At 45.9% G+C, this 17,364-nt stretch overlaps 1 protein-coding gene across 1 annotated transcript in view; it reads left to right on the forward strand.

The window, feature by feature from the left end:
* Nucleotides 1–17,364, forward strand: part of LOC119383845 (Down syndrome cell adhesion molecule homolog) — a 153,487-nt gene that overhangs the window by 14,574 nt on the left and 121,549 nt on the right. The window contains exon 3 of the mRNA XM_037652124.2: nt 12,898–13,047. Coding sequence (XP_037508052.2) covers nt 12,898–13,047 — 150 coding nt within the window. The remainder of the gene's footprint in view (nt 1–12,897; nt 13,048–17,364) is intronic.

Consider the following 17,364-nt stretch of genomic DNA (forward strand, 5'->3'; position numbering starts at 1 on the left):
AACGCCGTGGTGTCCACTCCCTCTCCGGCGTTTGTGGTGTCCTGACTTCTTTCTTGTGTCCTTGTTTGCACGCCCTGTCTTTTTAGAATGACGTGGCCAATTAGTATTTGCGAAACAAATCAGCTGTCGATGACAATTTAATTACTGTGCTAACGAGGGCGTCCTTGTTTATGAGACAATGACGAATAAGAAATGATGCTACAGACATGGGCGTGTTTGTATTCGTATTCGTCTCAACAAGAGCGCTGTCAATGAATCGTTGAAGTTCGAGCTTATTCTTTCTAAAACAATAAATTATACAGAAAAGGTCCCACAGGTAAAAACTGAAGCGGGATCTATTGTTAATAATTCCACAACAAAACTAAACATACGGTGGTTGAAAATAGGGAATCATACAAAAGTTACATATTTCTTGTAATGATAAAGAAGTACATGGTAGCACAACGTTTCCTTACATAACACGAGCAAAACAAATACACTGAAAAGGTAGCGTTCACCAAGAAATAATAAAAAGAAAATTAAGAAGTTTACAAAGAGCAAAGAATAGTAGAGTTCACAAAGAAATGATATAAGCTTTTAATGATCGTTGCTATGATGACTGTGTAGGTGAAGATTTTATAAGAGCTCGTGCATTATTCCATAGTTCCACAAATGCGAAGCGAACAGTTAGTTTCCCGTAATTGCTTCGTGGCTTAGGAAGTAAAATATTATTTTGTCAAGAAAACCTTGTATTATATGGATTAGCAAGACTGTTTCGACCAATGACGTAAAGTAATTGTGCATTCTTAAGAATGCGATAAATGACGATGCCCTGATTTCAGGAGATGAGCTTATTTATTCTAAGGAGATATAACTCAGTGAAAATGGAGCTAATATGAGTGTTATAAGGACCCGAAGTGATGATGCGAACAGCGTTATTTTGTATGTGTTTCAAAGGTGCTATGTGACAGCGATATGCGATGACCCGTGATGCTATACAATAATTTATCTGACTGAAGATGAAGGCATAATATAATGTCAAAAGAGTCTGCCTTGAAAGTATTGCCTGGTCATTAGGAGCACCCTGACGCCGTAACCGATCTTCTTTTTTAAGAAGCTGACTTGAATGTAAAATTTCAGAAATTTCAGCAATGAAAAATGAACATTCGTTAGATGCTGGTATGGGGTGGAATCCTATGTACACTGCAAGAATATTAGAGCGAGGTTTATTGTGCGAAATATAAACCATAAATTTTGTGTTCTGTGGGTTCATAAGCAATTTTTTACACGAACAGTTGATATTATTTGGTTCATTGTTCAGTCTGTTATTATTTATTCTTTTTTTTCATACCTCACAATAAAGAAAGTATGTTTGTTAGTGTATTTATGGCGTCATCGGATGCGTAAACAATGGTATCATCCTCGTAGAGAAGACATTCTGCTGAAGTCAGGCAGTTCGAAAAACCATTAATATATATAAGGAGTAGCAGCGGTCCGAGTATGGACCCCAGTGGAACACCTGTGTTAATTATTTTTGTTTCGGATAGTACTCCTGAAATGCAAAGCTGTCGTGGAATCGAATCCCGGCCGTGGCGGTCGCACACGAGCCTGAAATGCTTCAGGCCCGTGTACTTATATATTTAGGTGCACGTTATAGAACCCCAGGTGGTCGCAGTTTTCGGAGCCCTCCATTACGGCATCCCTCATATAATCCTATCGTGGTTTAGGAACGTAAAACCCCAACATTTATATTATTATGAAATGCAAACCTGTCTATCATGTAGGTAACTGCGCAGAAGATCCAGAGATGGGCCTGTTGTGCCATAAGTGTCGAGTTTAGAAAATAGAATGATGTGAATAACGGAATGGAGTGCTTTTGAGTAACCGCTAAAAACTCATCCTACGAATCTACCCCGGTTAATTTCTGTTTTGATATTGTTAGTGAGTGCGATTAAAGCTAAGTTAATGGAATTTCCGGAACGTTCATAATTGAAAATTTTGTTGAAGCGCACCAAAAAACAGACGGACAGAAGAGGCTGACAAGGACAGCGCTAATTGCCTTGGCGTTAATAGCTAATACTTATCCAACTAATTAGAAAGGTGTTCCTCATGCAGTATTTCAACAACTTTACTAAAACACGGCAAAATAGATATAGGCCTGTAGTTTGCCAATGCTAATGAAGAACCATACACATTGAAATGTTTACTGACACGTGCCTGCTACGAGCGGTTGGCAACGCAGTACCAGGAACCAAGCTCTGAATCTAAAGATGGAAAGTAGTTTGTCTGCCACACTGAAGACTTTTTCAATATTAAGATATTTGTTTAAGCAAGATGTACTAGATATCCTTATGTGACGGGGCATGTGGCTTCAATCCACTCCAAATCATCGTCCCGCCACTGCAGAAACAATTATGCTATCCACTTTGAGCCTAATAGACCCAGCTCTCCGCTCGCATAATGCCTTCAAATAAAGGCCCAGGTCACTCAGCCAATCAGGCTTGCCTGCGTTTGTTTTGCTGCTAATAGTGTCCGGGCAGTGGTGCCTTCGGGCCGAACAATCTCCGTTGCGGTTTATAGCTCCATAAAGCCGCGTTGCTGACGGGAGCAGTAAGTCGACGCCAAACAAAAGCACTAGGCATTTCTTCGTGCGACAACACCGTAGCGAGGCGGCCCTCCCGCACAAGCGTAACCCTTATCGACCGGCGGTCAATTACGTTCGGGATCCAAACAATGGTGTGCGCGAGCAGGCCGCTCGGCTCAAGCAGGGGTCCGGGCATTCTTTGGCCGAAAATGGCTTCGTGTACTGGATGTGGTCTCTGGACATATTGTTGCAGCGCCTAATTTATCGCCGCTAAGACATATGATCCAAAGTGGAGCATGTTTGCTGTGACGATAAGCGGTGCGGTAAGAAAGCAAAATTGGTATACTTATTCTTGCCTGATGCAAATAGCAGTTTTCTCGCTCGCACTGCGCTAATAACATCACGCCACCCCAGCACATCTCCTCCCCCTCCCCTCTCCCTCCTTGTTTGCGAATGACGTTAGTTCTGTGGAAACGTACACGCCAAGCACAAATAAAAACCTCGATATATGTACAAAGCCTTGCAGCGGTGTCATTTGAACACTAAACCTCCACTCTAGGGCGGAAGCACGATGCTCTAAGCACTACGCCGCGTGTAGGCGCATGCCACATAGTCGGAACGCAACGCCTTTCAGAATCTCTCGTGCGTAAGCAAGCGCTTTCAGTCGTTTGGTGCGTTTACGCAACGATGACCGAATGTCATCGAGTCGCCGATATGTTGGTCACATTGTTAATTATATATGAAAGCGCTTAATTACTGCTCTAATTTTTAAACGAAGCTCCTGCGTTGCCGATTTTGGTGGTGGCGGCATAGTTTGCAATATACCTGGCACAGGCGAGTGTACAGAAATGCGGGTGGACACAAACGAGGTCCTCGAAGGTGCGCCTGCCGCATGCGTATTTGTATGCGCCTTTTCCCAATAGATGACGCTCTCTAGATCGTGGGGTTGTCGGCCATCAGGTCCCTTCACCTTGCCACATTTCATTGCCATCGCTCATTGCTGAGTTTTGCTGTTTCATGCATATGACCACCGTTGTTGCCTGCAGAAACGGAAGTGTTGTGCTGCTTGTGAAGTTGCAATTTACTGCCTAAAGAAAGAAAAAGTTAGGAGGGAGCATTGCGCAATGTAACAGAAACAAAGAACGAAAGGAAAAAAAGTCTGTTGTAAGTGTTTCCTTCTCATAATCGGGTTTCTTGCTCAAAGTTTTTGCACTAAGCATGCACTCATGTCACGCCTTGCCAATTTTGGTACATATCTAGTGAATCAAAGGGCCGCGAGCGCCCCAAGACTATGTCATGTAAATCGCAAAGCCACACAAGTGCTTGCGATTTCTTTGGATTCATCATCATCATCATCAACATCATCATCAGCCTGTCTACGCCCACTGCAGGGCAAAGGCCTCTCCCATGTTCCGTCAACCAACCCGGTCCTGTGCTTTCTGCTGCCACATTATACCGACAAACTAGCTCCAATGCTATTCACCGCGTGTTTACAGGAGGTTTTCAGGGCCCTAGATTGGCAAAAATTAGAGATAAGAGTTAATGGAGAGTGTCTCAGTAACCTGCGATTCGCTGATGACACTGCATTGATGAGTAACGCGGGAGACGAATTACAGCTCATGATTACTGAACTGGATACGGAAAGTAGAAGAGTAGGTCTGAAAATTAATATGAATAAAATTAAAGTAATGTGGAACAATCTTGGCAGAGAACAGCGCTTTCCGATAGGTGGCCAGACACTGGAAGTTGTAACAGAGTACGTCTACTTAGGACAGGCAGTAACCGCGGAGCGGAACCATGAGAGTGAAATAACTAGAAGTATAAGGATGGGTTGGGGCTCATTCGGCAAGCATTATCAAATCATGAATGGTAATCTACCACTATCCCTCAAGAGGAAGGTATATAACAGCTGCACCTTACCGGTACTTACCTACGGAGCAGAAACCTGGAGACTTACTAAGAGGGTTCAACTTAAATTGAGGACGACGCAGCGAGCGACGGAAAGGAAAATGATAGGTGTAACCTTAAGAGACAGGAAGAGAGCAGAGTGGATCAGGGAACAAACGGGGGTTAAGGATGTCATAGTTGAAATCAAGAAGAAGAAACGGCTATGGGCCGGGCATGTAGCACGTCGGCAGGATAACCGGTGGTCATTAAGGGTAACTGACGAGATTCCAAAGGATGGCAAATGCGTGAGGGGGAGGCAGAAAAAAATTGTTTGGATTAGAGAACCCTATATAGGCGTCATGTAGTGTCGTGTAGTGCATGGAGTCGCGTGAAACGCATGTAATATTTCGTGGCAGAAGCGTATACAGTCGCAGCGGATGTCACATCCTGGTAATTGCACAACGACTGGGTGGTTTGTAAGGCTAGTCGTCAGAATGCGGTCAGACATCATTTAGCATCATTATCATCAGCAGCTACAGCATCATCCTCAGCTACAGCGTCATCAGTCACAACATCAACATAGTGTGCAGCTGCGTAGGTGGGCGAATTGCGATACAGACGCTTAGTAGGTACTTGACTAACTTGCAATATGACGAACTATGGGGTCATGGGCCGTTCGCGAGTGTACATGCGGCAGGTATTCTGGGAGAATTTGAAACGCCCAAGATTACGCGCGCAGACGTTCCTTTCCTAGCGACGCGGCTGAGGTGTTCGCCGAGAAGCTAAGCGTGGTATTGAGAATAACAGAAAGCTGGGATAGTTGGTAAGTATTCATTCTAAAAAGACAGGGTGTGCAAACACGGGCACAAGAAACAAGTCAGGACACCACAAGTGTGAAGCGTGGTAATCGATTGAGAAGGAGATGGGAACGGAGCATTCTTATTTGTTATATTGCTTTGTTATGTTCAAATCATTGTAACGGGATATATTCTTTCTGGCCGCCAGTGGCTCGGAGTGTCTTTGTAAATGTCTTTGCTTGCCGCACCGTAAATGGCAGACAGTTCAGCATGTGACCATTGCGGCAGCAGCGAGAAAACAATTGAACGCATCCTGCGTCAACGTGCTCACTACAGCTCACAGAGACAGTCCCTCTAAACGGTGTTCGCGCGCCTCGTTAACCAGCCGCTTTTGAGCAATCCATCTGGGAATGCCGCAATACTTGAGCTCCACACCAGAAAGTGGCGAAGGCGCTTCGAAAGTCTCCGCGAACAACCCACCTCTTTGAGCGATTCTGACACTCGATTGTGTATGTGTGTTTCTATACGTATCTCCTTCCGCCCTCTCTCTCTCTCTCTGACTCTTTTATTTCTTACTTTTGCGTCGCCCCTTCCCCATCTCTCAGCGCAGGCTAGAAAACCAGATATATATCTTCCGATTAACGTCACTGCCCCTCCACATTACTTTTCGCGCTCTCTCTTTCTATTCTTTTTTTCCTGCCGTGTAAGGGACTTTAACAAGTTTTTTCAGGAACGTGCTCCCCTCCCATGTCTGTGGAGTGATATTCGATGGTGCACCAAAGGCTATGAACCATGACGAATTTTCTCATTCATTGAAAGGAGGAGGAGAAATAAAGAATATTCAGTAGAGCGAGCCGATGGCAGAGGCTCCAAGGTGGGTTGGGGTCCCTAGTCTAGGAGGCCGTGGGCCTCAGCGGGCAGCTTAGACCTGCTCCCCAGGCATGGTTGGTTTTGTCAGCTGGGCCTCCGACTGCTCGACGTACGGTCCAGTGATATGCAGAATTGATGGGTTGTGCCTGAACTCCCATACGTTATGGTAGGATGCATTTGCCGCAGAGCAGAAATTAGAGTCGTTTTGTAGCTTGCGGAACAGACGGCGTGCAAAACGGTACGGGGAGGAAATGCGCCGTTCTGAACTTTCCGGAAGAGCACTTGTAGGGTTAGGGTGCGGCGATGGCAATTGCTTCTACCGAGTTAGTATTGAGTAAAAATGCCGGTATATTTTCTCTTGACGCTTTCGTGATATTTAATTCAATTCAATTTGATTTGGTCATCGCATCCTAACCGAGGACACCCACCCCGGTATACATATACTACTTCTTGATAGTTTCACAGTTCTGTGAACACTTATAACATTTTTGTCGGTGTTGCAGCCGCATGAAGGAGGCAAAATAAATACATAAAACATTCATATAGATTTTAGCTAGAATATAATAAAACAGTAATACATATTATACGCAAAATACAACATCTATTAGGGAAGTTATAGTTGAGGTACGTGGTGTTCTTTGCAGAATGTAACAAAGACGCGAAAAACACAACTCGGCGGCATGCCCCACGTTTCTTTTCGATTTCCTCTCTCTCATTTCGTAACTTGTGAAACATTATTTCATTTCTTTAGTGTTCATTATTGTACACTTGTTTTTGTCATTCCTTTGTCAGTATTTATTGAGCCTATACGTATCAAGCATGGTGAAGATGTAAAATGAGTGTCTTGATGGCAGTCGAAGGTTTAATGTGGGATCAAAGGAGTGTAGTCGTGCATGAATGAAATGTCGCTCATTCCAATTTGACATAGTGCATTGGCGAGCGAGCATGCGGAACTTCCGAGCAGCGTCTCTGCTAGAAAGAGGTATCGAGAGGTCGCGGTCCTCTGTATGCGCTGAGCGGGCAGCTTGATCGGCCCGTTCATTACCGATAATCCCACAGTGACTTGGTAGCCATTGATTATGGCTGGGCGTCGCGTTTACGCATGCGTATGCATTCCGCACACAGATGGCAGACACCACCGCCTGCAAACACTGCGGCGACGAAGAAACAATTCGATGTGTTCTGTGTGACTGTCCGGAATATAGCGCACAGAGACAGTCTCTTTGCCATGCTTTCAACAAGTTAGACGACCAGCCTCTATCAGAAGAAAGACTACTACGCCATCGTCCGGACATAACGTCGCAGAAGAAATCTTACAACCACTACTAGCTTTCCTGCGATCCACTGGCCTGTCAGGGCGTCTCTGAGCGAAACGTTCTCGTGTGTGTGTGGTTGCGATTGTTTTTTTCTTATTATTTATTTTCTCTCTCTCACTTTCAACCCCCTATTCCCCAACCCCAGTGTAGGGTAGCATACCCGATACAAACTTCTGGTTAACCTGCCTGCCTTCCTCTGCTCTTTCTCTCTCTCTTTCTCTCTTCATTCTGCGGAGAACCGTGGCACCCGCTAAACACCTGTAAGGCATTATGTGCACTTTGTTGACTGATGACGATGAAGAATTACGGCAGATCCCTTTGTAATGGGTTGGAAGCATTCAACAACGCACTCGTTGCGCAATTCCCATTGTGTGACGCCTGGTTACAGCATTCGCGTTGTGCGACGCCTGGTTGGTATCTTGCTCTTCTACCACACTACATTACGTATGTTAATGTGGTTCTTTCCCAACAAGAAGCCTGTATGCGGTCTTTTGCAAAGCATTTTCGATCAGCGGCATGGCTCTGAGGTAGAATACTGGGCTTCCACGCACAGGGACAGATTCGAACCTTCATCCACCCTGGATATTTTTTCTTATTTCATTTCTTTTCTTATTTCGCACGACAGTGCTTACGGACACCGGTGGACAACTACGGCGCCAAAAATGGGCCTTGTTGTGATCTCATAACAGCTTTCGCTGTAAAAGTCACAGTTTCGCCGCAACTGCGAAGCAATGAATGCGACAGCAACAAATTAGAATGCCACACGAAGAACGGCAAGCAGCTCGATACTTGCAACTCGCCGCTCGAGCGCAAGGACTGGCAAAAAGAACATACACAGGACGACCGCGAACAACGGTCACATCTCGACACGTGCAGCGCACTGCTCAAACACAAGGAAGGACACTCGAAAAGAAGAAGGCACAGGTACACACAGGACGAGCGCGAACTCACAGATGTGGTTGTTACTTCGTCTTTGAGCAGCGCGCTATAACCCAACGCTCTCAGACTTCCTTTTCTTTAAAATTGCAGCGCATGGAGTGACCCCTCCGCGTCTCCTGCCGCGCGGTGGCGTTCGACGCATCGTTGATTCGGCGTTCCACATCGTCAGTGGGTACAGAAATGGGCCACCTTTTAGTGCGTGTATGAAGGAAAACGTGGGAGCGTTGCTTGAAAGCGCGCCCTTCGGGCAATCTCGAGGGTGATACTACACATACTGAAGCACCTCCCAGCTCTCCGTGCAGTTGGCGTTAAATCGTGTATATAAATAGCTCGCCGTTGTTATGCTAAACAGCCGGTGGCGCGTTGCCGAGTTGTTTAAAGCAGCGCGCTACGGAGCAAGGGGTCGAAGGTTTGAATCCCGGTGGCGCGCTTCGCAAATGGTTTTCTTCGGATTTATTTTTCTTTGTGGCTTAATTTAGATATACATACATATACATATCCGGGACATCGCGGTGACGGCGCCGGCAAAAACTAGCCGAGAGTGTCCATATAATTGCTATCGCAATAAAAAAATTGTTCGGGACCCATGGCGCTATAATAAAACAGCTCCTCTAACGTGTAACCTGTGCAGGGGCGAAGCATGCAGTGTGCGCCGGTGTTTAGCATTAGCAAAATCGCTCCTAATGGGCAATGAGAGACAGAAGAGAGATTAGACGCAAAGATCCGCAGTCCGCTTTTAGGTAACGTGCACGCTGCGAATCTTTATTGTTCAGCTAACGCACAAGGGAAATCTCCCATCGGCACTACATTCCAGGTACAGATCCAGCGCCTATATATACGCCGTGGCCGGTAAGCGGTTGTACAGCGTGAGCAGTCGGTTTTTAGGGGCGAAGCTCCTTCAAGCGGCACCCGTTCGTCCTTCGTAGTCGTAGTGCGTAACCAGTCATAGCGCTAGTACCAGATCTTGACCTCCAAGGTGGTGCCGGTGGGAGATTTTTCCTGTGCGTTGTTGAACAATAAAAAATTCGCAGCGTGCACGTTAACTAAAAGCCGAATTCTTCTGTCTCTCATTCCCCATTAGCAGCCATTGGCATGTTCCAGTAGGAAACGTTAGTAGAAGTAGAAGTGTAAGTGTTAGCTAAAAGCCGACTTCTTCTATCTCTCATTCCCATTAGCAGCCATTGTTTACCTCCAAGGTAGTGCCTGGTGAGATTTCTCCTGTGCGTGATTAAACAATAAAAATCTTGTTCAAAACGCCGTTGATTGATGAAATAAACCAATGAAAGACGCCAGATGTTTTCTAAAAGCAAAACGAACGAACGCCAGATGTTTCTAAAGAAAAACGAAAAGACGCCAGCTGCTTAACGAAAGACGCCAGATGTTTCCTAAAGCAATGGTTTTCCAAACAATGAAAATTCACAGCGTACATGTAAAATTAAAGTGAGCTGCAAGTCGTCATAACTCTCATCGAACCTTCAGTATAAACGCGCGCGATCTCACGTCGGTGATGATGTACTGGGCAGAATTCACGGAAGATTCACGGTTTACCGATGGACCTCCGCAACTTCGCCCACTCATCATCATTCACTCCGTGGATATGCTGTGATTTTTTTTTCAATCAAGAAACTCGCTAGGAGGCGCTGTCTGCGTCGGCATTGGCTCTCGCGGGGGAGGGCGCGTTCTCGTTCCTTGCGGGCTGGTAGTTCAGCGTTCATCCCAGAAAGAGCGTTTCCATAGGCAACGCGCTCCGTTCGCTCTCTCTCTCGCCACACAGCGAACGCTGATGTGGTGGCGCCCTCTCTTGCGGTCAAGCCAATGGACAGGACACGACAATGCACGCAAACAAATGGACATGAAACGATGATGCACGCAGCGACAGAACACGACGATGCCCGCCGACAAATCGAGAGCCTAAGGTGCTTGGCCCCTAAAAAAGTACTCAGAACACGGGAGTACTGGCGTAAGTTCACCCCAGCGCCCTCCATCAATATCGACGAGACGCTCGAAGGTGGATTATATGTGCGTGCCTATAGGCAGTTAACACCGCTCGCTCTTTTTTTGTAGCCGCATGCCGGACCGCCATTTGTTGTTTCTACAGCTAGACACTTGCTAGCGTGACCGATTCGATATGGGAGAGTTGCTTGGCAGATACAGTGTATGGCTCTCAAGGCAAGTGGTAGCTACATCCGTTCTTCCCATGACCGTCGTCACCAACCGTTGTCAAGCACAATTCTCAATTGATACGGAAAAGCCTAACGTGCGTGTGTCTTGCTGCATCTAAAAGTAGACTCCAATTGCCCATTTCGCGAATGTCAAATCACAGCGTGGCGAACAACGTGTCATGTGCATCCGATACGTGCATACAATGTTGTAGAGGTAAGGGGGACGCCAAACTGCATACCAAAGTACCTTCATGCACGCGTGTCCCGTCACATCATGTACGGTAATGTCATGTAATTCGCATTTGGCTCATGTCAACCTTATCAAATTCCTTGGCAGGCACACTAGTGCTGCTGGTAAAAATTGCGCTGAATATTCTCGCATTGCGTGCAACCCATGTAATGCACGTTCTAAATGAAGCATGGCGTGCTTACTCCACACTAACTCTCAAAACAACGATGCGCTGACGTACATTATACCCTTCACGTCGCGTTCCGTAAGACATTGCCCCAACGACTTTCTTTATTGTGAGGTATGAAAAAGAAAGAAAACTAAAAGCTTACTGTACACACCGGAAAAAATTGGAGACTTCTGCGTCTTTAAGCGCCATCAAGGATTGTAGCGCATTATCCGCATTTGCCTTAATATTCAGGGGCATGAAATGTTTATAGGCATGCAGTGGAGTCCGTTTTAGATAATAAATTTTGGCTGAGCGCTTTGTAATGAGTGGGTCATAAGGCCACCCACTCCTTGCGCAATCACCATACTGTGGCGCCTCGTGCGATTCTAAGCTTCTTCCAATGAATATTAGCAGGGCTGGGCAAAGATACTTTGGAATTGTGTCGCGGTACGATACTATATACTTGGGCAAGAAGTATCTGAGATACAGATGCAAGATACGCCCATTTATGGCGTAGTGGGTACCTCGCTAATTTACTTGTATTAGTAGCCCCAACAGAGTTTATAACGGGCTCTAGAAATTCCGCTCTTCCAGCTTTCGCTGTGACTGTGCTGCGCTTCCCGCGCAGGCCTGAAACCAGACCGGAAACACAACACAGGGACTGTAGTGTATGGACAGGTAATGTACCGGATGCAAAACAGAAAACACTAGTGTTAGAACTTGTGCTAATAAGATTGCCATAAAGATCATAAGAAGCAAAAGACAGTGTACGCCAAGCTATCTTCTGTTAGACAAATGCTTCTTTATTATATCTAACATTGGTACCGGGGGTGGTATAGGTGTTAGAATCTCATCGTATGTAAGTGAAACTTACATTCACGAGATTTTTCAAATCGCTGCTGTGTGAAAACCACCAGACATAAAGCAAGCCCATTCTTCCGTTCTTCAGATTTTGTAACAAAGTGCCACGCAAGAGGCACTTCGATAATGACACCACAGCGGCATCTAAATGTTCACGAGGGACGCCGCACTCATTGGAGTACTCGGCCCACGACAGTGGCTAAGAGCAAGTGCAATGGCACTGATACAAAAAAATCTAAGAAACAATATGTCATCTGGGCCTTGACAAGAGCGCACTTGTTTTTGTAGTAAGACGTCACGAGCGCCATCACGACACCCTGGCCAAGAAACAAGGACGCGGAGAACTCATCACCTGCCCTCGCTGGAGGACTTTGGCAGAAAGATAAAAGAATGTCACTGCATTAGTTATATTCAGATGGTGTTGCGACCGCAGTATCTTGTATCTTAAGATAAGTACACTGTTTAATGCATCAAAAATACAAATACTGATACACGTCTGGCGTTACTTATCGTGATACAGATACAAGATACCCAAAGTGTATCGAAGAGAGCATCTAAGATACATGTATCTTCGACGGTGCCCAGCACTGAATAGTACGTATGTTAACGCGACTCCTAGCACTACATGACGCCTGCACTGCGTTAAGCGTCCTCCAAGTAGCTTGTATGCACTGGTTATATCGTGCACATATATATTTGCATTCGCCATTCGCGTGTTCACTTATCAATGTTTAAATTTGTCTACTACCACTGTGCCAAGATAAGAAATGGAAGGGTCCTTGCCTTATTGGTAAAATGGGGGCAAGCGAAGCTTGGCGTGTGCGTGCCTGACATTCCACTTTTCTTTTCTTCTTTCTTTCTTTCTTTCTTTCTTTCTTTCTTTCTTTCTTTCTTTCTTTCTTTCTTTCTTTCTTTCTTTCTTTCTTTCTTTCTTTTTTTCCATCGCACTGCGCTTATCCATCCTAACAGCTCCATTCCTCCATGCCTGGAACTGAACATTGTCTCCACCTGCACACAAAATCTACACCAAAATGTTCATACGAACTATGGCAGTCTTCTTCCTTTTGTGTAATTATCTTGAAATTCTGCGTCTTCTCATCGCAGAGGACCGCTACTCCCTCCTCGACAGTGGTGAACTGTTGGTGCACAATACAACAGCTGCAGATTCAGACCGCAGCTACCGTTGCCGAACCCGGCATCGCCTCACGGGCCACTTGGCTTCCAGCACCGTGGCAGGAAAAATATTTGTATCCGGTAAGTGACGCTGATTTTCAATATTATAATGAAGCAACGCTCAGTGCTATTTGGAGACCCATCTCCGATAGTTCGCCTGCTGTGTTTGAATTTCTAATACATCCCCCACAATTTACTCCTACCATCTGGTCCCGTTTCTTACGCAGAAAATTGCACGTTACAGTGTTGGTTATAGGAATGTAGCAAAGCCTTAGATGCCTCATCAAATTCGAAAATTCGCCGTCGGTGTCAACACGGGTGATGCAAAGAAATCGTCATCACGTGATGACGTCACCACATGACGTCACATATCGGTTAAATTTGTGACGTCATCGTGAGATCGCATGACGTGATGTGACATGATGGCGTCATCACATGACCTCGTCGCTTGGTCAAAAGTGGGCCGGTCACGGAGGTTGAAGATACGAGAGAAGCTTGTTCACGTATATAGCTCTCGGCTGTTTGTCGTTATTCCAAATATCGCAACCCAGCTGCAGAACTTTCAGCTTCGCTATCGACCTTTGCATCGGGCGAGGAGGACCGGTCTGGCAATCAGCGCTTTCCTCCTTTCCGGTGCTTGGATGACAGGAGCTTTCCAACAATTTTTGCGCGTTTTAGGTCGACCTGCGGATTTTCTTCTTTTTTAGAGCAATGATAGCCAGTCAAAGGTCAAAGGTAAACCACTGTGCCGTTTTGGGTTGCTCTAACTGCAGAAAAAAAGGAAGCCGCTGTCTGAAGAAGTACGTCACGTGCATCGCACCAAACGCGGGGTGTTTGCGGTTGCAGACTCTTCAAGGTACATCGTTTGTGTTACGTTACAGGTTCTAAACGAGCAAGTGCCGCAATATATCCGGAATTCCCAGTGTTGCACGCAGTCAATGAACAATCGGATATGGTCAGATTGGCGAACAAAAATAGGCGGCCAAGTACGGCCCTGTCCGGCAAAGTGCAAGACATCTAAGTGCCACTCGAGTAACCACCTGAGTTGTTTTCGCTTCGTTTTATTATTTTAACATGATGTGTTTGGTATAACAAGTAGCTTCTTAGCTCGGCTCAACACGGTGAACGTTGCATTTGATGTTGCGGTTTTTGCACGGACGAGAAATCCCTCAAGTGGCAGCGGGGTAACCCCCCACCGGCCTTGTAAAACCCGAACATTCACTGAACACTACATGAAAAGGACGTGGCGAGATCTTTGTTGTGAGGTTACAACTTCCGTGACACAGCAGGGTGTATCGTATACAATATGCGATATGAAAGCGGTATAGTAAAAACAAAACACTTCTGTCGCTTCGTGTGTTGAACAACTCCCTCAAGAAGACAATTTTTCACGTCGTCAAGAACCGTGTCCCACAGGTGGCACAATGACATACAACACAATTCTCTTCTAAGCGCGAAACAAAAACCACGTTGCTCAGCTTATCTACTGTTTCTATAACTGCCAATTTTCCTTCTTAGCGTTGCAAAATTCAACAGCAAGAATATCGAAAAGAGAGCACATCTGGTAAAGTTCTTAAAAAGATAATAATAAATACGAATCACCTCGGATGCCGATCATGTAGGCTCTAGCCAGGGCGCGCTTGGTGGGTCACAGGCAGAAAATACTCTCAAACCATCTTCACTTTATCGCCGCCGAAGTGCAATCAAATATCACGATTCTTAAAAGAAAAAAAAGAAGGAGAAGCGCGCCAGCATGTTCTCAGCATGTTTTCATCAGCATCTTTTTGATGTACCAGCAACTCCCTGTAAACAACTCTAATTTTGTCCACAGCGGTGGGTAATAAATGAACGAGTAATAAGCTGTCACTTAAAGGTTTAGAAACAACACAAACAACACTTTGTGAGCAACATACAGATGCCGTCTGCGCCACGAAATCGAGACTCCGCGCTTACGCACGACCGCATGTACGAGTGGTAGTCGGTTCCGCGCAACATAAATAAACCGCAAATGAAAAAACAAAAAAAAAAACATACTACAAGATTGCAGTCCAAGAAAGAATATCATGGTATATCATTGGTCAAATCATTGCTTGCCCAGCTAGAATGAGTCGACAAACGAGTCGAACTAGTCGCGCACAACGAATGTTTGCTACAATTTCAGACAGTATCGGAAATTGTAGCAAACATTCGTTGTGCGCGCACAGCTGTCTGCTGCCAATACGAATGAGTATTAGAGCACGACACTTACGAAGGAGTTAGTACGTCTCGGTTGTAAACGCGGAGACACACCTGCATTCTCCTTCTCCTTTCTTGCTTTTTGTCACAGATCTCCGGACAACAGTTAGCCAGAAGGAACGGACGAGGCGAGAACGTTATACACACCGATTTCAATTGCACACTAATAGAAAACATGCATTAACCGTATAAAACAACCGCAAACAGGAAAAGGAATACATTAAATAAAACCGGCGCTAAACAAAGCTATTCCACAAAGAACAAGTAAAGGAGACAAACAACTAGACAGTACGAAGCGCTCATCGCTTACAACACTCACGGCGTCTTTTCCCGGCGCAAGAAGAGGCGAGGCGTTGCGGAGGCAAAAGCGTTGACGTCGGCGTCCGAGTCGAAGACGCAGGCTTGATCTCTTGCAGAACGTGGGCTGGCGTTATGGTTGAGGGTGGGAGGCAGAGGGTTCAGTGACCTAGGCGTCACCGGTACTTGAGGCTCAAGGCGTTTTCCAGAACGGGGGACTGGCTCTGGCACGGGCTAGGGAGCGATGCCGCAGTACGGTGCGCTCGGAACATGAGCCGATGACGCTTCCTGGCCGCTGCAGGTTTTCGTGCGTGCCATCCGGTTGCTTGGAAGTGTCCTTGAAAAGCGGTAGACTACGGTGTGTTGCTGTAGCAGAAAAGGAGCCTGAGCGGCCGGAACAAAAGCCAGCGAAGCTCGTTCAGCTCACGCGCTCACGATTGAAAACCCCGGGCCCCTATGCCCACGTCACCTGCCTTTTTTATATCGCCCACTACGTTCTCATCTTCTTTTGTCCTCTTTGTTGAACGTCACGTTATGTTTGACGTCACCCTCTTCTTCTAACACACTTTTCCTCTCACCTCTTACATGTGACACCTGTACTTCAGATTTCGACGCGGCTAGGTTCTCTTAAACGGTTTCATATTGATATGCAGCGGCTGGAGAGCGCAACCTCAGTCTTTCGTAGCAAATAGAGTCGTTAACAGGCTCTGCAGGTGTATTAGTAGACAGGGGAGCATCAGTCTAGTGGCTGAGTGGCGTCGCATACAACTGGTAGCCAGGAGATCCTGTCCAATTTTATTGTGTTATTCTTCTCTTTTTGTTAGGCGTTTTCTAAATGACGTTGGTATTCCACAAAATGACACTAACACCATTAGATGACATTGAAAATGTCATCTGAAACATCTCATGAGACATCGCTTTCAGAAGGCAAACGTAGCCTGTTCAAATGATGTTATTACATCGAGCCAACTTTTGCTATGGGTGCCCAAGTCCAGTCAGCTGTCTTTTTGCATCGGTGAAAAGTCTTTTTTTTTGTAGGTCTCCATCTCTTTTGTTTATGAGCGTTAATATTATTATTATTTTTTGTCAGCAAGAAGCATTAGAAGTGGATTAAAAGAACTGAGGAGGGGTAAGAGAAAGTTCTTAGGTTGGGGTTGTTGGTCTTCACGCGTCTTTATTCACGTTGTTGCGCTTGGATGTCTGCGGTGGATGATCGCGGGAGGGATAGAATAGAAAAAGAAGGGCAGGGGCAGTTAAATGGGGAGATATAATAACTAGTGTGCGTCTTGTGAGCTGCAGCTCCGGCTGTCATGCCTGAAATGAAACCTTGTACCAGTGACTGGATCCTCGAAGTCAGTCAGGTACTCGAGCATTGACCACCATAGCCCGTTGGCGGCCGTGGCGTAACTGCGCGCGGGTATCAGCCCTGGAAAGAAGTTGGTTGCAGTTCTCTTGGCAATGAGTCAATGACCCGTCGAGTGGGATCCGGGTATAGTGGACAGACCTAGATGTAGTACTCGAGGTCCGCCTGCGTGTTGCAGGGGCTGCAGACGCCGATGCCTGAGGTTTCCAGGCCACGAGAGTCTCCATGTACGCGAAAACGCGGCACTATGAAGGGAGTGAGAAGACTTTACGCAGCAATAACCCCTCAGCAATAGCCGCTCCGTCATAAATTGTTGGTAATAATACGGCAGACACATTACATGCTCCCATCCCGTGCCAAAGACGTATTGCTCGCCTCAGAAAACAAAGTGTTGAAATATTGTTGTTTGTAGCAATCAAACAAGGGCTCCTATGCGGATACCATTAACAATATATACGTATCACCAGCCTGAACAATCCGTTATTAATGAAAGTAAACTATTA

The sequence above is a fragment of the Rhipicephalus sanguineus genome, chromosome 2 (assembly GCF_013339695.2).
Source record: "Rhipicephalus sanguineus isolate Rsan-2018 chromosome 2, BIME_Rsan_1.4, whole genome shotgun sequence".
Classification (NCBI taxonomy): domain Eukaryota; kingdom Metazoa; phylum Arthropoda; class Arachnida; order Ixodida; family Ixodidae; genus Rhipicephalus; species Rhipicephalus sanguineus.